This window comes from Phodopus roborovskii, unplaced genomic scaffold (assembly GCF_943737965.1).
Source record: "Phodopus roborovskii unplaced genomic scaffold, PHOROB, whole genome shotgun sequence".
NCBI lineage: Eukaryota > Metazoa > Chordata > Mammalia > Rodentia > Cricetidae > Phodopus > Phodopus roborovskii.
Window position 1 is genome coordinate 53085919 of NW_026126480.1, and position 27410 is coordinate 53113328.

The window sequence follows — 27410 nt, forward strand, 5'->3', positions numbered from 1 at the left end:
TGACACCACAGGATGCCTCTGCCTACGACCTCTTACTTGTTGCCCCCTCCATGAGACCAGGAGGCCAGCCCACTTTTCCTATTTAACTCATTTCTTGGGGTTCAGTACCCCAAACTTCCCAGTGGCAAAAAAGATAGTTGCTGGAGTTGTGAGGGTTTGTTGTTGGTTTGTGGGGTTTTCTTTTTGTTTTGTTTTGTTTTGGTTTTTGGTGTTTCGAGACAGGGTTTCTCTGTATTGCTTTGGAGTCTGTCCTGGAACTAGCTTTGTAGACCAGGCTGGCCTCACACTCAGGGATCCATCTGCCTCTGCCTCCCATGTGCTGGAACTAAAGGCATGCACCACCAATGCCTGGCTTTGATTGGTGGTTTTTAAAAAATTTTTTTTGCATGTGACTCTGTGTGATGTGGTGTGTGTGTGTGTGTGTGTGTGTGTGTGTGTGTGTGTGTGTTCCTGTGTCCATACAGGCCCAAGGCTAATTCTGGGTCCTCAAACAGTCTCCTCATTATTAAGTCAGTCTCTCAACTGAACCCCAAGTTCCAGTATAAGACCAATCTAGGGCTGGAGATGTGAACCAAGCACTTAAGATCACATGCTGCTCTTCTAGGGGCCCTGAGTTCAAATCCCACACCAGGTAGCCCATAACCACCTCTGACTTTAGCTCCAGGGATTCTGACACCTCTGGCCTCCACCAGCATCCTCACTCACACATATACATAATAAAATAAAAAGTGTTAAAGGGAAACTAGTGTAGCCAGTTTGATCTGGGGATCTGTTCTCTCCACCTTTGGGCTATGGAATTCCAGATAGCTGCCACACCCACCATCACTGTGTAGCTGCTGGAATCTGAACACTGGTCCCCACTCTCCAGTGGCAAGAACTTTATGTGCTGAGTCTCTCCAGCTCCAGATGTTTTTTGTTGTTTGTTTGTTTTTTTTTTTCTTGCTTGAATGTGAGACAGGCTGCCTTAAACACACTATGCAGCTGTGATGACTTTGAACGTTGGGTCCTCCTGTTTATATCTCCTCAGTGCTGGGACTATGGGCACATAACACCGTGCCTGACTTAGCTGACAGGTTTTGTGAAGATGAGACCTTGTCTGGAGCAATAAGCCACCCCAGAGGCTGTGCTGAGGGTCCAATGTTGACCCTCCAGGCCTCCTACTCCAACAAAACAAGCTGGAAACTTTCCAAAGTTCCCATTCCCACCCCCAGAGTGTTACCAGTGCTCTTGGGGCTTGGGAGAAGTCTCGTCTGGTCTGCCCGTTTCCTTGCCATTGCAGGAGATGAAGCCCTGGTTTGCTGGAAGATCTGAGCAGACTCCTGCACAAAGCATTTGTCATTTCCCAGAAGGCACTGGGAGGCCAGTAGCCTGAGTCACCAGCAGAGCTGGAGAGACATTCTGTGGTTAAAGCTCTTGCTGTGCAAACAAGAGGACCAGAGTTCAGCTTCCCAGGCCCAAGTAAATGCCAGTGGGCATATGAGCTCCCCACAATTTCAGCCTTGGAAAACAGAGACAGCAAGCTGGATAATGAGACTCCTCATATTGGCAAGCTCTGGGTTTGACTGAGAGACGCTGTCTCCAAGAAAAGAAAAGTGGGAAACTATGGAGGGTTCTAAACATCGACTCCAGGTCTCCTTACACATACATACAAAAGCATGAGCAGTCACCACACAGTGAACACACACATACCCACGAGAACAGAAAAATGACACCACCAACAGTTTCTCTCTCTCCACTCCTTGCTCACCAGAATCTCTTCAGAGCCCACAAAAATGTAAAGCATGCTAACAAACACTGGCCTGTGGGCAGGGGAGCTCTGGGTAGGGTCTATACAGAACATTCTAGAAGTGCTCCTAGCAACGATGATGCCAACTCACTATGGTAGCAGGACACACACCTCTCCCGCAGGACTGCCCACCTGGCCCACAATGCCCCCTCAGGGTTGGTCACTGGGGACTGAAACCTGAGGGTGTGCCCACCAGGGGCTAGGAAGCCAGCCCGGCCCTGAATAAGCAGAGGAGCCAAAGCCATCTGGGATCAGGAGTCTTAGATTCGGACATTGCAAGGGAACTGGGAAATGACAGTGGACACACATTAGAGGGTTCCTGTGTAACTCCATGGGGCTGCACCCCATCCTCCTCCTCCCTAGGTCACCCCATCCTGGGTTAAGTTTGTAAGGATGTCTGCCCTGATCCCTTTCAACACTACAACAGCAAGGGGACTGTTCTTCGCCCTTATGAAGGAGAGGAAGACCAGGGCACAGAGAGGACAAGGAGCTAGCCTGACGACACCCAGCTCCTTCACATCGGAAAACCTTGGCCCAGAGGCACAGAGCCGCCTGAGAGTGGGGAGAGGAACAGTTCTTGGGAGGAAGCATCCCTGTGAGCTGCAGATTCAGGGTCAGAAGGACAGCAAACACTTGTCCACCACAGAAAAAGAGGAGCCTGAGTGCACAAAAAGCCAGTCTGTTGGGGTCTCTGTCCCTCAATGCCATCATTCCTACTGTCTGTCCAAGCCCAGGTCTCAGCTGCTTAGATCCACAGCTGGTAAGCCTGGGGCAGGGGGTCTCCCTGAGGGTGGGGCGGAGTGTCTATGTCACATGCATTTCCCTGGGGCCTGGGGCTCCCTCTTAAGCAATGATCAGTCTGGTATGGTGGGCCATGCCTCCTGTCCCAGCAATAGAAAGGCAGAGGCAAGAAAAATTACTATGAATTCTAGCAAATTCTGTATGAACCACAGCTACATGAAACCCAGTATCAAAAAAAGCCCAAATTATGGGCTGGTAAGATGGCTTAGAGGGTAATGGAGCTTGTTATGCTAGTTGGACAGCCTTTAATTCCAGCACTCGAGAGGCAGAGGTAGGTGGATCTCTATGAATTTGAGGCTGGCCTGGACTACAGAGAGAATTCCAGGACAACCAAAGCTACACAGTAAAACCCTCTCTCTAAAACAAACAAACAAACAAACAAACAAAAATGACTAAAGAGGAGTTGGAGATGTAGCTGTGTTGGTAGTGTGCTTGTCTAACATGCAAGAGGGACTGAATTTGATCCCTTGGGAAGTGGAGGCAGAAAAGTCAAAGAGTTCAGGGTCATCCTTGGCTACAAAGTGAGCTTGAGAGCAGCCTAGGCTACATGAGACTCTGTCTCCACAAACAAACTGGCACTGACTATGGTAGGTGGGGCCAACATGGGCACTTGCTGAGGATGGGGGGTGGGGCCGCAGGGTGAGTCTGTAAACTAGAGAAAGCAGGGAAGGAGTGAGTATTCAGGCCCAGGGGATGAGCTGCCATGCAAGCGCCCTGTGCCCTTGGAAGGATCCAGCTGATGGACTTGCCCTCTGGCTCATGCCTATTCTCTTATCCTGCTGGGCTCCTGTGCATGAAAGCTTGGTCCAGTCCCTCACCCTTCCTGCCTTAGTTTCCTCAACTACACCACAGGCCTTCGTGGTTAGGGGCTCAGTGACCTAGGCACAAATCCTAGCAGCTCGTTTACTGGCTAGAGGACCTCAGGCAGGTCTCTTGGGCTCTTTGGCTCACTTTTTTCACTAATAAAATGGGTCAGTTCTTTGTGCCATCTATATGTTGGCAAAACTCAAAGGCAGAGGTTTAGAAAGGCTTGGTCCAGGCCTGGCCCCCAGAAGCACTTAGCCATGATGGCTCTAATGAAAGGTAGATGGCACCAGAGGGGCTTGGGAGAGCAGGCCTCCAGGATAAGGGCCCAAGGAAACCTTAATCCACTGTGGGGCTTGGGAGGACTGCGGACAGTGACAGTGAATTAAGGTGTGGTCTCAGGGCTCAGAGACCTCCATCAGGACTGTCAGAAGCAGGGGTGCTGTGTTGGGCTCAAAGACCTCCAGGTCTTTGAAAGCTAAGGGGCTCCTGCTCTAATTTCCTATGTGCGGCCAATGTGTGGCTTTCACCCTGGGTTCTAAGGGACTGCCCAGAGCTCTGGACAGCACCTTCTCCTATCCATGGTCTCTGGGGAGCTGGGACCAAGATATTCCTGGGCCTGGAGACTGAGCCCACCCTCCAATAGACAAGCTACTGGAAGATGTAGTCTGGGAACCACAAGATCCCTCCCCAGGCACAGCAGATGCCTGCCTCTCTTTCACTGGGCTCTGACAAAGTATTGCTGAGGAGTCTTTCCTAAGATCTTGGCGTGTCTCCAACTAGCCAGGCTTGCATGGTAGTTAGTGCCTTGGAAATGGTGCCTGAATGAATCTTCAGGGGTTGGAGACCATGTTCTCTCCTGTGGCAGCCCTGTCCCTCATCCACCCCCCAGGCTGTCAGGTCCCCCAGGAAGAGAAGTGCTGGGGAGGGCAGTGCAGACTTAGAGCGCCTCAGTTCTCCCCACTCCCCCCCTTCCCTTTTCTCCCCAGGCTGCAGGCAGTAAGTCCTGAAAGACACTGCCTGTGTGTGAAACCACCAGTTGCCAGACAAGATAGGGAGCCCGGCACCCCAGAATAGCTGGGCCAGATCCCGGCCAGGACAGATCAATAACAGCTCTACCCCCATCTCCCATCTCCCTGGGGTACAGTACCTGAGGCACGGACCAGCTGCCCTTCTTCCTGGCTGTCCAGCCCTGCCTGGCACCCGCCTTTATGCAAGGTCCAACAATGCCTGCCCCCGGGGCGGGGCCACCCTGGCCTAGTGCCTGACCTTGGCTCCATGCCTGGTAAAAGCTGCAGGCTGACATCTGTCTTGTAGAGGCCCAGAAACTGTCTCAGACCACAGACAAGGAGGCAGGGCCCAGAGAAGGGTGGTGTTACTTCAGGGCGGCACAGCAGTTCTGAGCATTGAGTGGGGAGTGGGATAGTGGGTGGGGAGTTGGAGTGGGAGGGCAGGCTGAGGTGGGCATGTTCTCAGCCCCAGGAGAACCTGGGAAATTCGGTGTGAAGGGGCCCAGTGACTAGAATAGCAAGAAAGGCTGAAGCCAGCCTCCTCCACCCTGAGTCTCAGTTTCCCCATCTGCTAAAAGAAGAGGTCAAAGCCAGAATCCAGAAGTCAGTTTCAGGACCAGCCCTCCGCCAGCTGCTTCCCAGGCCTTTTTCTACCCATGATCCTCAGTCTAGCTCAGCTGCAGCCCACTCACAAGCTCCTCACATTTTACAATGAGAAAATGGGGCCGGACGTTGGTGGCACTCACCTTTAGTCCCAGCACTCAGGAGGCAGAGGCAGGCAGATCTCTGTGAGTTCAAGGCCAGCCTGGTCTACAGAGCGAGTTCCAGAACAGAAACCCTGTCTCAAAAAACCAAAAGGAAAAAAAAAAAAAAAAAAAAAAAAAAAAAAGGAAGGAAGAAAGAAAGAAAAAACGGGGCCCTGTGAGGGGACGGGATTTGGCCACATAGGATATGCATGGCTACGCTACAACTGTAGAGCTGGAGATGTGTCTCTCCCCAGAAACATCCCCTCTGACTGCCACCCTCAGGACAACCATCATGACACTGTGTATTGCTAAGGTGGCCTCTGGGGTCCTGCTCCTGTGCAGGTGCAGAGCTGTGCCTGGCTCCACCCCAGGGACACCTGTGGGAGCCAGCACAACGGGGGATGATCCTGAGCAGCTGCTGGGGGCAGACAGGTTGGCGATTGGGTTACGTGTACCTGTGTGTGAGAAAGAGACATCCTTTATCCCTCTGCCCTGGGCCACCGTGCAGTCTTTCCTGCAGGTGACCTGGGCCAGCCTGGAGACTGCTGGCCAGGGCCTCTGTGCCGACCTTGCACCTAGGAGATGCTCCTCACCGCCTCTCCCAGCTCCCCAACCTACCTGGGAGGGCAAGAGAGGCCCACAGGCCCCCGCTCCTCTGCCAGCCCTGCAGGGTTCAGCTAGCTGGGATAGGTGTTGGGCTGAGGGGCCACTGAGGGCCGTGTCTTCTGCGTGGGATGGAGCCCCCGGCCGCTGCTTGTCACGTGGATCAGCATGTGACAGCCTGCTGTGCTGCTGTCTGGAACTGAGCCAGACAGACTCACAGGCAGAGCGGGTGTCATGTAGGATTGAGCTGTGGTTGATCCTGTAGCTCTCAGCGAGAAACTAGGCCCAGAGAGGGTCAGCCACTGGTCTGAGGCCACACAGCAAATGGGATTCTGAGAGCCTCCTTCCTAGCCAGAGGGCAGTCAGGAACTCCCCTGTGAGTTCAGGGGTTAAATTTGTCTCATTTTAGGAACACCCTCAGATGAGGCCCACAAGAAGTCCAAATTTCTAGGACAAGGTACCTGAGGTGGAAATCCCTGTCCAGGGGCCTGGGACATAGCTGAGTCATTGTCAGCATGATACAGCCTAGAGTCACTTGAGAGGAGGGCCTCAACTAAGGAATGTCTAGATCACACTCGCCTGTGGCCGGCTATGTTTGTGAGGACTGTCTTGATTGTTAATTGGTGCCCATCGTGGGATGCATGGTTCCCTGGGCAGGTGGGCCTAGGCTGTCTAAGGAAGTTAGCTAACCATGCACCTGTGAGTAAATGAGCCAGGAAGCAGCATCCTGCAAGGTTCCTGCTGTACTTCTTTGGTTGCAAAGTGGGTCCCTTGGTCAGAGGTGACCCCTTGTGATACAGCCCTGTCTGTCCTGGAACTCACTCTGTCAACCAGGCTGACCTCAAACCCACCTCTGCCTGCCTCTGCCTCTGTGATTAAAATGTCACCATCACCCACCTAGTGGTTGCTATCTTTAAAAAAAAAATAACTTATTTACCTTTATTTTATGTGTATTGGTATGAAGGTATCAGTTCCCTAGAACTGGAGTTACAGACAGTTGTGAGCTGCCATGTGGGTGCTGGGAATTGAACCTAGGTCCTCTGGAGGAGCAGTCAGAGTTCTTAACCACAGAGCCCTCTCTCCAGCCCCCAGCTGCTGTCTTTTCATCATGCCTCATACCTGCCCTCGATTCTCTAGAACTGCATCTCTTGGGGTGCAGAGTCCACTGCCATTCCCAGCCCTGTGACCACTCACCCTCAGGCTCACCACGGCCACAACGTGGACTTTATCACCTGAGACAGTGAACACTGGCATCCACTGTGACTGCAGTGGCTTCCCAATGCCCACCATATTCCTACTGTCCTGTGCCTCCGTGCCCCCAGACCTCTGGCACTACCCTCTCTGCTGTTTGTCGTTGTTGTTGTTTTGTTTTTTAAGACAGTGTCTACACTGTGTAGTAAATTCTGATTTCAAACTCAAGATGTGGCCCTGGCTGACTTTGAACCCCTGATCCTCTTTTCTCTGCTCCTTGTGTGTTGGACTTATAGGTGTGCACAGACATAGCCAATTATGGTGCTGGAGGATCAACCAGGACTCTGCTCATGTTGGGCAAGCACCTGACCCTTGCTCCCATTCTAGAGCCTCTGGGTACCAAGCTGCAAGAGCCCCCATTTCTGCTCCATCCACAGCAGGCTCCCTCTGCCACCTGGAGTCAGTCCTGCCATCCAAAAGCCCAAAGCCTCTTCAGATTCTACCCATCACCATACCTCAGCCCTTAGACTCTCCAGTGGTCCTCCTGGGGGAGGCATTTGCCACCTTTCCCTTCATCCACTCATATGCTTGTTTTTATTTTACATTTATATACTTATTGATAGTTACCATCAGGCATGTGGCAAACTGTCAGCTTTGTAAACAATAAAACCATGGAAAACGAGATGGGAAATGGGTTTACAACCCTCTACCAGATGGCTTCTACTAAGAGGTAAGGGCTACAAGAAAACCACCCCACTCACTCTATATTTCTGCCACATTTACAGGGAGTCCTGCTAAGTGTCTCTACTTTATGCATGAGTAAACTAGGAGATAGAGAGAATTGGTTTCTTTTTCTTTTCTTTTTTAATGTATTTATTATGTATAGTGTTCCTCCAGCATGCATGCCTACGGCCAGAAGAGGGCGCCAGATCTCATTACAGATAGTTGAGAGCCATCATATGGTTGCTGGAAATTGAACTCAGAACCTCTGGAACAGCAGCTAGTTTTCTCTGAACTACTGAGTCATTTCTATACAGTATGGTCTGTGAATATAACCCACAGGCTATCTGGTTCTTTTTGTTTGTTTTGTTTTTCCAACACAGGGTTGGTTTCTCTGTGTAGTACGGCTGTATTGGCACTCACTCTGTAGACCAACCTGGCTTCAAACTCACAGAGATCTGCCCACCTCTGCCGCTTATGTGCTGAGATTAAAGGCGTGTGCCGCCACCACCCAGTGGAGTTGGTTTCTTTCTTTTCTTTTCTTTTTTTTTTTTTTTTTTTTTTTTTTTGGGGGGGAGGGGAATTGGTTTCTTAAGTCACAAAGTCATGCAGTGGCTGAACTGAGTGGAACTAGCATCTCTCTGAGGCTGGGTTTCAAGATGCATACCGTTTGCAATGCCACACACACACCACACATACACCACATACTACATACCACAACATTCCACACCATAAGACTACACACCACACACTACACACACCACACATATACCACACACACCCACCACACACTACATACCACAGAAACCACACACTACACACACATATATACCACACACACATATCCACACATATGAAATATACACCACACACCCACAATATATATACACCACACACGCGCGTGCAACAACACACACACACACACACACACACACACACACACACACACACCACTTCTGGGAATGGGCAGTCTTCGGGGTGGGGCGGACTGGCAGGGCGGTCTCTGATGAAGGAAGTTCTAACCCGCTGCTGGTGCCCGGAGCAGCGCTGCAAGCTCTAGGTCTGGGTCTGGGCATGGAGGCAGAGCCACCGCTCTACCCTGTGGCCGGGGCCGCGTGCCCTCAAGGGGATGAAGACCGTTTTGGAGTTCCTGATGGGCCAGAGGCTCCGGTGAGCACGGGAGAGGCACCCGGGAAAGGGAGGGATCCTGGGAAAGGAACCTGATCACTCTAGGATAGGGGGCGGGACTCCACACGGGCTACCGGAGTCTCAAAGTGGGGACACACACCCCAGGATGGGACTCAGAGTGGGGATCAGGAACCCAACATGGTGAGCACGATCTTGAGAAGGGGGACCAGGACTCTGGGTCAGGGTCACCGGACCTCCTGAATAGTGGACCGACACCCCGAGAGTGGTGCAAGGATCCTAGGATGGGAACTAGGACCCCAGACTCTGAGAAGGCAGGGTGGGGGGGGGGGCGCAAGGACCAGAGAGTCAGCGTGTGACTATTAATCCCGCCCGTAGCTGGACGAGCTGGTGGGCGCGTACCCCAACTACAACGAGGAGGAGGAGGAGCGCCGCTACTACCGCCGCAAGCGCCTTGGCGTGGTCAAGAACGTGCTGGCGGCCAGCGCTGGTGGCACGCTCACCTATGGCGTCTACCTGGGTAAGGCGGCCGCAGGAACCCTGCGGTCCCTCCGTCACCCCGCCTCCCACCCCGAGCTGGGAAAGAGAAACCTTGCGGCCATCTGGCCTCCTTCCCCTTTCACTTCCCCGGTCAGAGCTACTGTTGCCACGGCATGCACACGGGACAGGGAGGGGTGCCACAGGCTAGTTTGCCCACACACCAGCCGGAGAATGGATGCAGATGGGTGGGAATGAGCTCTTGCCCTCCCTATCCGGGTCCCGATGAGCGAACGAATGGGTCGCATAGGTGACTCGGCGCCCTGCCAAACTTGCCATGGGCTTCTGTTGGTTGCTCTGAGCCAGACTGCTTAGAGTCCTCCACGCTACCCCCTGTCCCCAGGCCTCCTGCAGATGCAACTGATCCTGCATTATGATGAGACCTACAGGGAGGTGAAGTACGGCAACATGGGGCTGCCGGACATCGATAGCAAGATGCTGATGGGTATCAACGTGACGCCCATCGCTGCCCTTCTCTACACACCTGTGCTTATCAGGTGCCAAGCTGCTGTCCCCTGACTTCCTGGGTTGCAGAGGCTGCTGGACCAAGAGACCTCCAGCTGCCCTGGTGTTTTGGAGGGAGAGAACAGGGAACTGCAAGGAGGCTTTGTTTGCCCGAGAAAGTGAGAAGGAAAGGGGAAATCCCTACTAGAGGAGGAACTAAGAACTTGTCCCCACCTCCCCACCCCCTTGCACATTTGGTTTCGTGCAAGAGATTCAAGCAGGCTCTGGCTACCATACACATGGTGACTTCCTGAGCTGAAGCTGTGAAGTCCTCAGCCAGTGAGCTATGACTGTGTGGAAGGCAGTTCTCACAGAAAGGGCCTTAGCTAGGCAGGGGCTCAGGTTGGATGTCCTCCTGAGCTCTGAGGTATATATGGTTCAGCCTCCCGGACACTGCAGAAATTCCCCGTGGCCTGATGAGAAACTCCTGAGTAGGGAGATAGGGTGAATGGATTCTAGCTCCCACCACCACCACCAAGATAGGGTTTCTCTGTGTAGCAGCTCTGGCTGTCCTGGAACTAATTCTGTAGATCAGGCTGGCCTCAAACTCAGAGATCCACCTGCCTCTGCCTCCCAAATGCTGAGATTAAAGGCATGTGCTGCATCTTTGGGCTTTCTTCCTTTCTTTTTTCATAGTTTCACTATGAGCCCTGGCTAGCCTAGAACTCACTTTGTAGATTAGACTAGTCCTAAGCTTGTGGTGATCCTCCCAAGAGCAGAGATTACAGATGTGTACACCATCCAGGCTTTCTTTTGAAATTAAATAAAAGCTGTTTCCTCACAGGGCAGGGTGGTGCATGCCTTTAATCCCAAGCCCTCGGGAGGCAGAGGGAAGTGGATCTCCTAACTGTACCCTGTTCTACTATTGGCCAGTCAGCTTGTTTATTAAACCAGTCAATCATAGTGACATTTATTCACACAGTGTACAGAAGGATTATTCCACAGCAGGGGGGCATCACCCACAGTGAGCTGGGTCCTACCACATTGATAAGCAATTTAGAAAATGGACCATAGGCTTTCTTACAGGCTAATCTGTTGGGGACATTCTCTCAGTTGAGGTTCCTTCTTCCCAAATGACTCTACGTTTTTGTGTCAAGTTGATATACAACTAGCCTGCACACAGGGTTTCACTTGGTAGCCGTAGCTGATTCTCGGAATTCTACAGGTTCAGCACCCCTGAGTGCTGGGACTACCGGCATGTGTTATCACACTGGCTGACTTTATACCTTTTGAAACCTATCACCTTTTTTTTTTTTTTAAGATTTATTATTTATTATGTATACAGTGTTCTGCCTACATGCACACCTGCACACCAGAAGAGGGCACCAGATCTCATTACAGATGGTTGTGAGCCACCATGTGGTTGCTGGGAATTGAACTCAGGACCTCTGGAAGAGCAGCCAGTGTTCTTAACCTCAGCCATCTCTCCAGCCCCCGAAACCTATCACCTTTAATAATAACAGTAATCCTTATTTTATTCCATCACACAGCCAGGGTAGCTGCTTTTACTTTAGACATGAAACAATCCTGCAGTTTCTACACAAAGAGGATGTAGGTAGCTGGCAGGTTTGAGACCAGGCAGTATGGCTACAACCCACATTCGTGCCTCTTATGAAATTGCCAGGCCAGTTTTCCAAAGGGTCATGTAGCCTGCACAGTCACTAGCTGTGTATTCCCCGCTCCCCACTCCCCACCCCCATTTTTAAGTGTTGGTAATTGAACCAAGGACATTATGCATTCTAGGCAAGTGCTTTATCACTCTTCTAATGTGTGTTATATGTTAACTTTATTCCGTTACAGACAAGGTCTTATGTATCCCAGGCTGGACTTGAAGAACCCAATTTCAATCTCCAGCACCCACATGGTGGCTCACAACCAGCTGTAACTCGTTTCAAGGGATCCAACACCACTTCTGGCCTCCAGGGGCACTAAGCATGCACTTGACCAGCCTGGGATATATGAGACCTTGAACTTTTGGTTCTCTTGACTCTACTTCCCCAGTGCTGGGGATGCAGGCATGTAACACCATGCCCAGTTTCACGTGATACTGGAGATGGAATTCAGGGTCTTGTGTGCGCTCTGCAAGCTCTTTCACCACTAGTTAGAGCCTCAGGCCTTCATGACTTCTCTTAAGGATTAAAAAATATTCAACTGGGCGTGGTGGAATACACGGATAAAATGTTTTTATCCTAGTAATGGAGGTTGAGCCAGGTAGATCTCTAGGAGTTCAGCCTGCTCTACATACCAAGCTCCAGACAAGCCAAGGCTACATAATGATACCTTGTCTTAAAAGTAAAAAAAAGGATTAGCAAAATTTTTGTGTGTACAGACATGTGGAGGCCAGAAATAAACACTGAGTCCTTTTTGTTTTGTTTTTCTGAGACAGGGTTTCTTTGTGTAGCTTTTGAGCCTGTTCTGGACCTAGCTCTTGTAGACCTGGCTGGTCTCAAACTTGTAGAGATCTGCCTGCCTCTGCCTCTCAAGTGCTCGGACTAAAGGTGTGCACCACCACAGCCTGGCAATGCTGAGTTTCTTTCTTAATCTTCTAACATTATTTTGGTGGAGATATTTTTATTTTTCTTTTGTTTTTCAAGACAGGCTTTCTCTGTATAGCCCTGGCTGTCCTGGGATTCACTCTGTAGACCAGGCTGGCTTCAAACTCATAGAGATCCACCTGCCTCTGCCTCCTGTGTGATGGGATTAAAGACATGCACCCAGCAATATTTATTTTTTAATCTTATTTATTTTATTTTTATGTGTAGAATGTTTTGCCTGCCCACACCAAGTGTATGCTTGGTGTCCCTGGAAGCCAGAAGAGGTTGGATCCCTTGAAACTGGAGCTACAGCCAGTTGTGAGCAACCATGTGGGTGCTAGAAATCAGAATTGGGCCCTTTGGCAGAACAGCCAGTATTCTAGTGTTTTTAACTACCTTGTTTTTTAAAATTACTGGTTTTTGTATTTACATGCATATGTGGAGGCCAGAGGTCCATCTTTTTTTTTTTTTTTTTTTTTTTTTTTTGATATAGAGTCTCTCACTGGGACCCAAGGCTGACTAGTGAGCCCCAGGGATCTGCCTATCAATGCTGGGACTACGGTGTATACCACTTCGCCTGGCTTTTCACACAGGTGTTGGGAATCCAACACAGGTCCTAGTGCTTGTTCAGCAAGTACTTTATTGAGTGGATGACCTCCATGGATCTGTCTTCTCATTTTCTATCTTTGCAATGACTGTGCAAGGCCTGTGGCGTGGCCTCTGCTGCAGTCATAGCTGTGAGCATGGGCTACTCTGCCACTCTGTGTCCCCAAGACTGTCTAAGCCTTTGACTCTCAGGCCAAGGCTTCCTGTGACCTCCCACAGCCTTAGGACCTGAACCCCTGCTGGTTAAGGCCACAGCAGTTCCTAGGCTGTGCTCCTAATGTCCCTCCCTCTGTACAGGTTTTTTGGTACCAAGTGGATGATGTTTTTAGCTGTGGGCATCTATGCCCTCTTTGTCTCTACCAACTACTGGGAACGCTACTACACACTGGTGCCCTCTGCTGTGGCTCTGGGCATGGCCATTGTGCCTCTCTGGGCCTCCATGGGCAACTATATCACCAGGTAAGCCTGATGGGCAGTGGGGTAGAGGCTGGAGAACTAGTTGAATATTTATTTCTTTGCTGACTTTAGCTAGGGGACCCCAGACAAGCCTTTGACTCTGCTGGGCCTCAGTTTCCCCACTGAAGCTGGCTAGCTTATAGCTGTAGTTGCAGGAAGAAGTGTGGCAGAGGGCAGGCTGGGAAAGCCCTCATTGTCTGTGCTCCAGGATGTCCCAGAAGTACTATGAGTACTCGCACTATAAAGAGCAAGACGAGCAGGGACCTCAGCAGCGCCCACCACGCGGCTCCCACGCACCCTATCTCCTGGTTTTCCAGGCCATCTTCTATTGCTTCTTCCATGTGAGTGCGACAGGGAACCCTGAGGGGTGGGTTATTCTAGATTTCACACACTACAGCCGATTCCACAGTTTTCTCAGCATTCCTGAGCCAAACCCTGCTCAATTACCCCTAGCGATGGAGACCTCCTCCCTGTCCACAGTGACTGGGAGGAAGCTGTCCTGCCATGGGCATGCCATCGCCACTGCTGAGCTGTCCCTGGGGTTGGGGGACCCCACCAGAGGTCATGTCCTGACTCCTCCCTAGATCTCACCTCCTGTCTAGTTCCGTCTGGGCTCTGATCCCAGCTGCCCTCCTACCCACAGTTGAGCTTCGCATGTGCGCAACTGCCCATGATTTACTTCCTCAACTACTACCTGTATGACTTGAACCACACACTGTTCAACGTGCAGAGCTGCGGTCAGTCCTGGGGGCGGGGCTCCAAAGCCTACTACCCTCTTGAACTCAGTCACCCAGTAGACACTAGGCCTTCCCCTTCAGCTTTCAGGGTTGTGTGCATGGAGGTGGGAGGTGGATGGTGCTCCCTTCACAAACTGCCACCCCCAAGGAGCTTGCTAGAAGAATCCTTACCTGCCCCTACAACCCACCTCCACTGTGGCCTGGCTACAGTGTACCCTGGTCGAGTCTTCACCCACCCACCCTTCCCAGGCACTAAGAGCCATGGCATCCTGAACGGCTTCAACAAGACGGTTCTGAGGACGTTGCCTCGAAGCAGAAACCTCATTGTTGTAGAGAGTGTGCTCATGGCAGTGGCCTTCTTGGCCATGCTGCTGGTGAGGCTCGGGTTGGTGGGGAAGAGGTGGTGGGAGCTCTCTCCCTGCTAACACTTGTATGTGGTCAGGTCAGAGTTGCAGGCTAGAAGCCTAAGAATCAGGACTGAGTTCTGGTGGTAGGCAGGTGCCTGTAGACCAAGGCTGGAGTTGGGATTTCCAAGGCCAGATGAAAAAGGACAGGTCCCACAGGTCCAGTTGTGACCTTTAAGGGGACTAGGATTACCACCCAGGACCGTGGGCTGGCAAGTGTGACTGGACTGAGGGCCTTCCTGGAAAGCAGAATTAAAGCTCTGAGAGACTGGGACAGGGAGATATGGCTTTAGGTCCAGAGGTGGGGCATGCAAAAAGTAAGGTGCTAGCCTCTGGGCATGTTTGGGACGCAGCCTTCGGCTGAAGCCTTTCTGGTATGTCACAACTTCAGCTGAGGCTTGTAGGTAATTTGGGGGGTGAGGCCTTGGGACTGCAGCCCTCTTCCTTTCTATCTTTTTTTTTTTTTTTTAAATAGGGTTTCTCTTTGTAGCCCTGGCTGTTCTAGAACTTTCTATGTAGACCAGGCTGGCTTTGAACTCACTGAGATCTTCCTGCCTCTGCCTCCCGAGTGTTGGGATTAAAGACATGCGCCACTGCCTGGTGTAGGTGGCAGCCCTTTGCAGACCCCTGGACATGTCTGGGGCGGAGCTTCAGGCTGAGACGTGGCAGATGGTCCCTTCACAGCTCCTATCTGCAGGTGCTGGGTCTGTGTGGAGCCGCTTACCGGCCCACGGAGGAGATTGACCTACGCAGTGTGGGCTGGGGCAACATCTTCCAGCTGCCCTTCAAACACGTGCGTGACTTCCGCTTACGCCACCTGGTGCCCTTCTTTATCTACAGTGGCTTTGAGGTCCTCTTTGCCTGCACTGGTTTCGCCCTGGTAAGTACAGACAAGACGTCTGACTAAACTCGAATTTCAGATGCACAGCACATAGGTATATATCCCAGATTATTCCCCTCCCAACCAGGACTGAGTTCTGGTTGCAGGACAAATGCCTGTAGACCAAGGCCTGAGTTGGGATCTCCAAGGCCAGAAGGAGTCTTCCCTCTGTTTCTCTTTGTTCTCTCGCCCTCCGCCCCCATTGCCTTTTACCCTGAATAAGTCATTTTCCACTTTATGTAGTTGGAACGGCGCTGCTCCCACCAGCCTAAGGGGGAGTTAGCACCAGCAGATCCAGATAGGACAAGGTGTGGCCTAAAGCGGCACCTGGCGTGGGGAGGGCCAGGACCAACTGGTCTCTTCTTGTTCTCCTCCTTAGGGTTATGGCGTGTGCTCTGTGGGACTAGAGCGGCTGGCCTACCTGCTCATAGCTTACAGCCTGGGTGCCTCCGCAGCCTCCCTCCTGGGGCTGCTGGGGCTGTGGTTGCCTCGCTCAGTGCCCCTAGTGGCCGGGGCAGGACTGCACCTGCTGCTCACCCTCAGCCTCTTTTTCTGGGCCCCGTTGCCTCGGGTCCTCCATCACAGCTGGGTTCTTTACTTTGTGGCTGTCCTCTGGGGTGTGGGCAGTGCCCTCAACAAGACCGGACTTAGCAGTGAGTACAGCCTTTAGGGACTGGTGTGTCTGGGGTGGGGAGGAGCAGGCTGTGGTTTGGGACCATTAACATGGGTTGCAATGGATGTAGGGATCTGCCCTGGGGTTCTGTGGGCATAGTAGAGGTAGGTAGGGATTGCTTGGTGTAGTGTGGGGTAGAAAGAATTCTGTGGACTCTGTAGAGGTAGACGGGGAAGTCCTTGGACACTCTGGGAAGATGTGAGAGTTCCATGCTGTGGCAGGTGGATATCATACTGAGGGAATACACGTGAAATCTTAAGGATACACAGCGTGGGTAAAGGCTAAATGAAGAGGCCTGGAGAGAGTATATAAAAACATACAAGAGCAGTCAAGAATTACGTTGGTGTAATTTCCAAGGCACAAGAAGTAGACACCAGAGTCCAAGCCCCAGGGAGGGGAAAGGTGGCCGGTGGCTACCCATTCTTCAGGTACAGAACTGGGCTCCCGTTTTGGGAACTGGGCTCCCGTTTTTCTGTGTCTTTTTCTCAGGGCCTCACTATGGAGCTTGGGCTGGCCTGGGATTCACCATACAATCCTACTGGCCTTGAATCCACACAGATCCACATGCCTTTGCCTCCCTAGTGCTAGAAAAAAAAAGGCGTGTATCACCACACTCAGCCTTTTCCTCCTTCAATAGCGCATTTTGGGACAAGGTCTTACGTAGTCCAGGCTAGCCTGGAGCTCACTATGGAGCTCAGTCAGGCTTCAGACGTGTAGCAGTTTGATCCTATTTTAGCTCCCTGAGTCCTGGGATTATAGCCTGAGCTACTGTCAGCCTCCTTTCTTTTTTCTTTTTAGCTATTTGTTTTTTCCAGACAGGGTTTCTCTGTAACCCTGGCAGTTCTAGAACAAGACCAGGTTGACCTTGAACTCAGGGATCCACCTGCCTATACCTCCCAATAGTTAAAAATATCTACTTATGTTGTGGTATGATATGTGTTTAGAATCATGTGTGTATATGTGTGGGAGTGCAGGTGTCACGGCATGAGTGTGGAGTTCAAAGGACAACCTGTGGAAGTCGGTTGGGTCTTTCCTTCTACCACACATCCTGGGAATTGGGCGGGGCAGGTGCCTTATACCCACTAAGCCATCTCTACAGATCTTTTCTTTTCCTTCTTCCTTCTCCCTCTTCTTGCTGTGTAGCCTTGGTTGACATTAAACTTGCTATGCGGACCAGGCTGGCTTCTAACTCATAGAGATCATTCTGCTTCAGTCTCCCTAGCTCTGGGACTAAGAGTGTGTGTTACCACACTGGCAGAGTTTTTTTTTTTTTTTTTGTTTTTTGTTTTGTTTTGTTTTGTTTTTTTGTAGAGAGGATATCCCAGCACAGCCCAAACCCAACCTGCCCAGCCTTAGAATCCATGCTCAAATCTGGGCTGCTGGAATGAGGCCTTGGGAAAAGCAGCTATGGTAGGCCAGGCTTCAGCTGTATGGTAATATCTGGTCCCAGATGGGTAGTATGTGTCAGTGATAGGCAGCTGGTCCTGTAGGTCATCATGTGGGTCATCCTCATTGTTAATAGTTTTGAGTATCCCTTGAGCCACATGATGGCAGTGTTCATATCCTAAGTATGAGGGAGCTTAGCAAGTGACAGCCACAGTCAACCAGGGCTGTGCAACTCTCTCACTTCAGAGCTTCTAACCCAATAGCCAGCTGGTGTCCGCTCATTCCACAGTTGGGAAATGTCAGTTTTGGGGATTTAAGCAGCTTTCCTTAGGCCACCTGTAGTGTGAGCTTTTTGAACCTCTGCCTTTTCCTGAGCACTGGAGTCTCCCCAACTGCCTGCCTGTCCAGCGCTGTTTCTCTACCACCTTGAGACGATCCCTCAGGAGACTAGCCCAGCGTTCCAGATTTGACTTATGGAAAGTTGATTGCTGAAAGGTCTATCTCCAAGCCCCTTATGAGGGACAGAAACAGCAGCCATTCACTTGGCCCACTTGGTGCTGGGGTCAAAGGCAGGACAGGACTGTAGGCTCATCTTGACAGTGCAGTAAACCAAAGTCTCCATTAGGGGGCAGGCAAAGATCCGTGCACAGCCCTTGTTGGCTTACACCTGCCATAAGATGGAACTGGTTCCTTACCTGTCCTGTACCTCCTGCCTACAGCACTCCTGGGCATCCTATATGAAGACAAAGAGAGGCAGGACTTCATCTTCACCATCTATCACTGGTGGCAGGCTGTGGCCATTTTTGTCGTGTACCTGGGCTCCAGCTTGCCCATGAAGGTGAGGATGGAAGGGAGTTTGGGTGTTCATGCCTCACTGGGAAACAGACCCTGATTTCACAGCCTCTTCAAAAGTACTACTTTCCAAAGATGCCGACCCAAGGACTCCTTAGTCCATAATCCTCCAACCCAGCACTGCACTTACTGCTTCACCAGCTAGCATCAGTCTCTGTGGGCATGTCCAGCTGAACTGTGGGTGGTTCTAAACTGCTGGACTCCCATGGTTTCTCATTTCAGATTCTGTAGGAATGAACTTCTCCATGATTTTATGTTCTTTTGATTTGGTTTTTGTTTTGTTTTGAGACGATATAGCTCTCTGACTGTCCTGGTACTCTCTGTAGACCAGGCTGGCCTCAGATTCACAGAGGTCTACCTGCCTCTGCCTCCCCAGTGCTGGGATTAAAGGCGCCACCATGCCCAGCTTTTGTTTTGTTTCTGGTTGAGATGGAGAGGGGACCCAAGGCCCATTCTGGCTATCCATCATCTGTACCCTTAAGCTCCTAGTCTGTTCCCAGACCCAGCATGTGATTTCGGCAGGTCCTTACCACATGTTTTTGTTTGGTTTGCTTGTGTCTTTGAGTCAGGGTCTCAGGGTAGCCCAGAATGACCTTGAACTCATTGTGCCTCAGCTTCCTGTGAGCTGAGATTACAGGCATGCGCTAACAGGCCCAGCTTTGTGCAACGTTTTTTTAGAAAGCGAAATGCATTGAAATAGCAGGGAATGGACATACAAATACAAACGTATTTGTGTGTTTGTTTCTGGCTGTGGGTTACAGTCAAACTGAAAGGAAGAATAGGTGTGCTCAGGGTTGAGTGCTTTCCTGGCACATACAAATACATACATGACTACATGACTCACCCACAGCACTGAAGACAAAAAGAAAAAACACTGCAAAGCATTGCTGGGTGGATTTTGTTTTATGTGTATATGTATGTATATATATATATATGTATTGTATATGATATATAAATATATATATTTTTCCCCTGAGACATAGTCTCAAAATATAGCCCTAATTGACCTTGAACTCTTAGAACCTACTCCTCCACCCCCCCAACTTCCCAAGTGATGCTATTATAGGCTTGTGTCTCTATGCATACTAGTGTCCTACTGTGTCTAGGGCCAGGGAATAATTTAACTGTGGTTCAAGGAAGACACATCTGCTTTTAGACTTTCTCAGACCTTCATGTTTCCTCTGAGGCAAAGAGATTAACCCCTTTTTGGTTGTAAAACTGAGTTTTGCTGATATACGGTGACTTTAAAGTCAATGTAGGGATTTGAGCCTTGTCCTCAAAGGCTGCCTTGGAAATGCTGGATGAAGGGGCTGGGGAGGGAGAGCCAGGAGGCTTCTGGTTCAGGGGGAATGATGTCACCTTTCCTTCCCTTTGCTCCCAGGCCAAGCTGGCAGTGTTGCTGGTGACCCTGGTAACAGCAGCAACCTCATACCTATGGATGGAACAGAAGTTGCAGCAAGGCCTGGTTCCAAGACAGCCGCGCATTCCGAAGCCACAGCACAAAGTGCGAGGCTACCGCTACCTGGAGGAGGACAACTCAGATGAAAGCGATGTGGATGGTGGTGGCGAGCAGGGCCAGGGGGACTGTGCGGAGGAGGAGGCACCGCAGGCAGGGCCCCTAGGTCCAGAGCCAGCTGGTCCCTGCCGCAGGCCCTGTCCCTACGAACAGGCTCTGGGTGGCGATGGACCTGAGGAGCAATAAGAGACCCAGGGGACCTGACCTGGCCCTCAGCCTCAGCTTTCCTACTTCCTAGCTTCAGTTTACTGTTTCTCAGGTTGAGGGTCCCCCGAGTCCTGCTCCATCTGCCAGAAGGTCCCTCTTTCCCCTCCCAGAACCTGGGGCCACCTGGAACTCCCTCCAGGGAGATGAGAGTCACCTCCAGAGCCCCCATCCCTGTTTAAGGGGATGCTTCATCTTAGATCAAAAGCCCCTTCCTGTATGTCACCTCAGGGTGTGGCAGCCTTTGGCTGGAGCTTTGCATTCTTGCCCACACCTCAGAACAGGGGAACTATTTTTTTTTTAAATATAAAATGATCAATAAAGTGTTTTGTATTTTCTGGAAAGGGTCCAGGTTGTGTCCCTGTCAACCCTATCAGGATTTTACCCCACAGAACAGAATTCTTGGTTGGTTATGGGGAGGGCTCAGTCACCCCACAGAGGTGTCCCCTCTAAGCCCCTCCAAGACCCATCTCTTCTTCCAGAAGTATTCCTATTGGCTGTACCCCACCCACCCAGTATCAAGGGACACAGAAATGGTTTGCAGGGACCTCAGCAGAGGCACAGGACCTGAGCCTAGATAACCGGACAGGAGCTAGAAGCCATTCTTCCTCCCGCCCACCCATCACCCTCCCACCGCAGCCCATAAGCGTGGCCTTTTCTCTCCAGAAGTGTCTACCCATGGTGCTTAGGGGCTATCTTATTACAGAGCCTGGTTAAACTTGGTCACGGTCCTTTTCTTTGGCAGCCTCAGTCAAGATGACCAGACCCCTGTGGCCCCACCCATGACCCTTTCTTCACCCCCTCACTCACTCCATCAGAGGACTCTGAGACCCATTGTGAAGAGCCCTGAGTGGCTGGGAAAGGTCAAAGGAACCATGAGAGAGTTCTGGGGGCCCCAGCTGTGTTCTGGCAGGCTCTCTGCTAGAGAGGGCCATGCCTTTTCCTCTTCCTACAGACCCCTAGCCCCTGGCTGAAGGCCAGGCCCCTGTCCCTATCTCACAGCTCCACGCCAAGCTCTCATGGGTCCTCCTGCCATGCCCCAGGCTCCCATCTCTCCTCCACTCCATCTTCTCTAGCCTCTAGCCATGCCTGAACCAGACTCTGTAACTTGGAAGGGGTCACCCATCTGAGCCCTAGGTTGCTTCCCTGTGGAATGTGTCTGCATGGGAGAAAAGTGTTAGACCCTCAGATGTTCCACTGTCCAGGTCTTAGAGGGATCTCTGAAGCATAGCAGGATATTGTTAAGTTTTCCAAGGTTTGGGGGGAGAGTCAGTGACAAGCAGACCAGACACAGTCACACTGTGTAGCCGGCAAGCTTGGCAACAAGCCTGCTCCGTCTGCCAGAGAATTCAGTTCAAACGTGTGGTCTCCCCGCACCCAGGAGGCTGAGGTGGAGGGTGGCTGAGAGTTTGAGGCCAGTTGGAGTTACATAGCAAGCTGAAAGCCTCATCTACTCATCTACACAAGTGTGACGCTAACCTCGGCCACACCATGACACTGTCTCAAGACAGACATATGAACAAACAACAAACACCCAGACTTCACAGACTTAGAGCTGGATAGTAAGCACAGGTACACAGACACACCCAAGTCTTACTCACAGGGCTGTGATGGCACTCACCTGTAATTACACTATTTAGGAGGCTGAAGCACAAGGGCTATGAATGTAGTTTTGAGGTCAGCCTGGGCTACTTAGTTAGACTGTCTCAAAAATGTAAGAAACAGAGAGGGAGGGAGGAAAAGAGGAAGATCTATTCAGATCAGGAAGAGCTAGAGGGCACATTCATGATTATTTTGTGTTTTTTTTTTAAAGATTTATTTATTTATTGTGTATACAGTATTTTGTATGCATGTATGTCTGCACTCCAGCAGAGGGCACCAGATCTCATTACAGATGATTGTGAGCCACCATGTGGTTGCTGGGAATTGAACTCAGGACCTCTGGAAGAACAGTCAGTGCTCTTAACCTCTGAGCCATCTCTCCAGCCCTATTTTGTGTTATTTTTAAGATATATTTTTTTTTCAAGATTTTACTTTTTTGAGACAGGGTTTCTCTGTGTAGCCCTGGCTATCCTGGAACTCACTCTGTAGACCAGGATGGCCTAGAACTCAGAACTCTACCTGCCTTTGACTCCCAAGTTCTGGGATTAAAGGCGTGTGCCACTATGTATGTGTGTATGAGTGAATCTGTGTGGGGTTATGTGCATGTTGAGTGTAATGCCTGTTGAGGCCAGAGGAGGACGTTAGACCCTCCCACAGCTGGAATTAATAGGTAGTTGTGAGCTATCCAATATGGGTGCTGGGAACTGAACTCAGATCCTCTAAAAGAACAGAAAAAGTTCTTAGCCATGCAGCCATCTTTTCTGCCCCCCAGGTCCATTCTTTACATTTTAAACACGTACAAAATACTGCATAAGGCATAAAGGATTAACAATAAATTTACAAAGTTCAGTGATTTCAAAGATGGCAGTTTGCTTAATAATCCTGCTTACCTTGGTAGCCTGGCTGAAATGAATGCAGGTTCTTTTATTCCAGTCTTAATTACTAATATTAACTCATAACACACAGCACACAGTAACTATATCTACATATATGTACACACATGAGTTTGTGAATTAATAAAAGTTAAAGAGGCTGTGGCAGCATTTAGAAGTAGGCTGAAATGAGTGCAAACTAATGTATTGATAAAATGAGAGGAAGCCGGGCGGTGGTGGCTCACACCTTTGATCTCAGCGCTCATAAGGCAGAAGCAGGATGATCTCTCTGAATTTGAGGCCAGCCTGGTTTACCTAGCGTCTTAGTTAGTGTTATGATTGCTGGAAGGGAAGGGTTTATTTGGCTCACACCTCCATATCACTGTTCATCATTGAAGGAAGTCAGAGAAGGAACACAAACAGGGCAGGAACCTGGAGGCAGGAGCTGATAGAGAGGCCACGGAGGGTGCTGCTTGCTGGCTTTCTCATCACGCCTTGCTCAACCTACCTTCTTATAGAACCCAAGACCACAAACCCAGGGATGGTACCACCCACAATGGTCTGGGGCCTTCCCCATCAATTAAGAAAATGTTTTAGCAGGGCAGTGGTTGTGCACATCTTTAATCCCAACACTCTGGAGGCAGAGGCAGACGGATCTCTGTGAGTTCAAGGCCAGCTTGGTCTACAAAGCTACACAGAGAAACCCTGTCTCAAAAAACAAACAAAAAAGTTTTACAGGCTTTCCTACAGCCTGATCTTCTGGAGGCATTTTTCTTAGTTGAGGTTCCCTTCTTTCTAGCCAGCACATGTAGTGAGTTCCAGGCCAGGCAAGGATATACACTGAGACGCTATCTTCAAAAAGAATGAGGAGAGAAGCTATTGCTGCAAACTCAGAGCAGGAGAGAGTCAGAGCTGAGACAAAGGCTCTGGAACAGGATTGGCAGGCCCAGCTCCATAGGTCGATCAGGTGGACAGCACACAGCCATGGGTAAGCCTTGTCAACAGAGAACGGGGCCAAGCAGAAGCCCTGTTGGTAGTTCTCTGTGTTCAGTCTTTGCTACACACCCTGGGTGTCAGATCACAGCTTGGAGGGGTGGACCCATTGCCGCTGTGTGTCTATCAGTTTATGGGGTCCAGGCAAGGAGTTCCACCCTTTTCTCAGTCTAGTTTTTCTGGTAAGCTCTTGTGTTTGTTTTGATTAATATAATTTTAACATGCCATGTGCCTCCACAGTCTAAACTCACACTGATAAATGTATGAGGCAATATGCTTTTTTCTACTTCCAATCTAGGTATGCTGTGTAGGTGGTGCTGGACAGCTGGTGGCATTTGTGGGTCCACCTTGGTGAGCAATCACCCTCCACCCTTGAAATGGAGTAAGGAAGTGTTTGTAGAATGTAGGCATACCTTGGCTGAAAAGCCAGTCTACACAGTATGAACTGATGGTGTAGACTCATCTCAGCATGAACCTATAGAGGACATTTTATATTTAAACCATAACAGATGGAGAGACTGAGGCACCGAACCTTCTGGGAGGAATTGAATTGGTAGCTGAGGAGGGAGCCTGAGATCTGCCACTGCATCTGCAGAAAGGCCACCTGGTTGGAACAATGTTCATTTTGTTTGTTTGGTTTTTCAAGACAGGGTCTCATGTAGCCCAGGCTTGTCTGGAACTCACTATGTAGCCAAAGATGACCTTGAACCCCTGATTCTGCTGTCTTTCCCCTGAAAATGCCAAGACGCCAGGGGTGTGCAAACAGACCCAGTTTACAGTGGCAGGTTTGGTTGTCATTTGTTTGTTTTTTTGAGACAATGTTTCTCTGTGTAGCTTTTGGAGCCTGTCCTGTAACTTGCTGTGTTGCTGTGACTGTCCTCGAACTCTGCTTTCTGAGTGCTGGGATTAAAGTCTTGCACTACCACCACCTGTCTCCCCCCCTCTCTTTTTTCCTTTCCTTTTCTTTTCCTTCCTTCCTTCCTTCCTTCCTTCCTTCCTTCCTTCCTTCCTCCCTCTTTCTTTCTTTTTTTTTGTGGCAGTTTTAAAATCTATCAAGAGCTCATAATTATCCAGGAGCCTGGTGAAAAATGCAGATGCCAGGGCCCCTCTCTGGAAATTCCAAGGTGTGAGAGGCCAAAGGGTCCCAGAATCAACCACTGAGTCCTGGATAGAAAGAAACCAGGGGCCTGGAGGCATGGGCATAACTGTTTTTCTCTCCCCAAGAAGGCTCCCTAACCTCTGCACGAGATTGCCCCCCGCCAGACATAGGATCATCCCTTTTCTCAGGCCTCACACTTTCCATGGCTCAGTGAAAATGCCACTGGATCTGTCTTCAGACATTTGTTTCTTATGGTTCTGGTGTCCTGCTGGGCTGTTCCAGGTGGGCACCAGCTTCCTGGCTGGTGGATTCCCTCCCCTCTGTCCTGTCCTCACCCAGGAGATGGGGACAATGCCAGCAAGCCCTCTGGTGTCTCTTTCCTCCCCGCCTCCTTCCTTCCTTCTTTCCTTCCTTTCCGTGTGTGTGTGTGTGTGTGTGTGTGTGTGTGTGCATGTGGGGATGCATGTAGATTCGTGCAGAGGCCAGAGGATAATCTCAGCTGACTCTTCAAGAGCAGCCCACCTTATTTTAGGAGACAAGAGTCTCTCGCTGGACTGGAATTCCCTGGGACTGGTTGGTCAGTAAGCCCCAGGGATCCTCCTGTCTCTGCCCCACCCACAGCTCTGGGATCACAAAGATGCAACAGCAGCTTTCTCACACGGATTCTGGAGCTGGAACCAGGTCCTCTGGCTTATGAATCAGGCACTTTATCAGTGGAGCTGTCTCCCAGCCCTTTATCTTTATTTTCTCATGAATGCATCCCACAGATCCTGCCCTATCTTCATGATCTAATCTAACCATCCCCACAAGGGGCCACCCCCAAATCCTGTCACACTGGGGCATAGGGCTTTAATATATAAACCTGGGGAACACATTTAGCTCATAGCCACATATCAGAGCTCACTGGGATGTCATGGCTGACTGCTCATCTGTATTAACAGGCTACATCCACTCTGTGGTTGGTCACTTCACTGAGACATCCCTAGAGGAGAGCTAACCTGCCCCACCTCCCCATCCTACAAGTTCCCACTTCATCCTCATGTTCACCCCTGTGGTACTGTCTTCCCGAGCTTGTCTCAGTGCCTGGGGACAGGGACACCCCACCCCACCCTGTGTGGCACCAGCCACTGTTGACATTCCTTCAGCCACAGAAGTCTGTGGAAGAACCATGGAGGTTAAAGTTCCCACAGGGAACATCTTGCAATGGGTGGATATTGTCTTGGTTTCACAGCTGGAGGATGCTATGTACCCAGCTGTCATCCCTGCACATGCAGATGACAGAGCAGGAGTCAGGAGTCTCACCCTGCAGCCTGCTGAAACCATAGCTTTCCAACTGCATGAACCTGCTGGGGCAAAACATGCCTGCCACCATGGGCCAGACTAGCCATGTGTCCCTCTAACCTGCTCCAAGTAGCAACCTCCAGCTCTGGCTTATTTGCCCGCCCTCATTGATTCAGGTGTGTTCAGATCTGTCAATCTCAACCCCGAGTGTCTTGCCGTATCCCTGGCTGCCCTTTCTCTATATTCCCTCCCCAATAGGCTGCCATTGCCTAAGACAGGTTGAAGGCCCCACAGAGGCTTCAGCCCTGAGCCCTCATACTTCAGGCATCTACTCTATGTCTCACCGGGCACCACTTGCTGACCCCTCTATCAGGGCAGGACTCAGGGTTCCCACCTCCCAGGGCACAGAGCCTGAGCTCTGATAAGCAACTTTTAGTTTATCTACAGCCTTAGCAGAAACAACATGGTCAGCTCTTCATCTCTCCCTCCCTTTTGCCATCAAACCCTGGCCCCCAATCCAGCACAATCCTTGAAGTTCTTCCAGGAAAGCATTCTTTTTCCATTTAGATAAGGTCACGTGATGCAGCCCAGGCTAGCCTTCTACTCACAATCCTCCTGCCTCAGCCTATGGAGGCCTGAGATTATAGATGTGTTTCCCTAGGACCAGCCCATCCATGGCCACTGAAATTCCCATGGTGACCCTGTTTGAAGTCCACACCAATTGTGGTCTGTGTCTGATTCTAACCTCCTACCTAGCAGACAAGACACTGCTGGCCGTCCCCTGCCTCCAGCCTGACCCTCTATTATGCTTTACTGATGGCCTGGAGCAGCTCTTCTTCTGGGTTCTCTGCTCTTATCCTGTTAGACTGTTAGCAGGGGTAAGGTGGCTCGGCCAGTGCTTATCCAGTCTGTAGGCACCTGAGATGTTTTCTGAGAGCTGTGATCCAATATTCCCCAGGGGTGACAACAGTGGCAGTGGCAGTGGCTCCCTGTGGTAGGTGGGTAACAGTTCCTGAAAACAGTACCTCTTAACTCCTAGGACCCGTGAAGGTGATGCTGCAGAGAAAAGGCTCTTTCCAGGTCCGATGAGTTAAAGATCTTGGCAAGAGGGTAGTTCAGGTAGGTGATAACTTGAGTCACAGGTGTCCTCATAAGAGAGAGGCAGGTGGCTGGGGATGTAGCTCAGAGGCAGAGCATGTGCTGAGCATGCAAGAAGTCCTGGACTCAATTCCCAGCACTGTGATGGGTGGGGATGGAGGACAGTAAGATGTGTTCTGAGGCAAAGGTCATGTACACACAGAGGCAGAGATCAAAGTGATGAGACTGTGAGCCACGGGGTGCTGGAAGTTACCTGGAGCTAGAAGAGACAGAGGATGATCTGGAGAAGCCCTCCATGAGAACTAGTAGCCTGTCTAATCTCAACTGTTAGCAGCCTTTCTCTTCTTCCTTCCTTCCTTCCTTCTTTTC

General features: G+C 50.6%; 1 protein-coding gene across 1 annotated transcript; it reads left to right on the forward strand.

Annotated features, from left to right (window-relative positions):
* Window positions 1-8659: 8659 nt before the first annotated feature.
* Window positions 8660-20440, forward strand: Unc93b1 (unc-93 homolog B1, TLR signaling regulator). Its single transcript, XM_051193531.1, has 11 exons — window positions 8660-8831; window positions 9186-9327; window positions 9688-9841; window positions 13286-13447; window positions 13653-13785; window positions 14088-14181; window positions 14431-14555; window positions 15283-15465; window positions 15845-16118; window positions 18244-18362; window positions 19758-20440. Exons 1-11 carry the CDS (start codon window positions 8736-8738, stop codon window positions 20076-20078), a joined length of 1803 nt encoding a protein of 600 aa, XP_051049488.1. The 5' UTR covers window positions 8660-8735; the 3' UTR covers window positions 20079-20440.
* Window positions 20441-27410: the final 6970 nt, after the last annotated feature.

Excerpts from the sequence above, each read along its gene's own strand:
- Unc93b1 (XM_051193531.1), top strand. The coding sequence starts at position 8,736 with ATGGAGGCAGAGCCACCGCTCTACCCTGTGGCCGGGGCCGCGTGCCCT. Across the intron at positions 8,832-9,185 it reads CTGATGGGCCAGAGGCTCCG|CTGGACGAGCTGGTGGGCGC; the intron begins GTGAGCACGGGA and ends TCCCGCCCGTAG. Across the intron at positions 15,466-15,844 it reads CCTGCACTGGTTTCGCCCTG|GGTTATGGCGTGTGCTCTGT; the intron begins GTAAGTACAGAC and ends TCTCCTCCTTAG.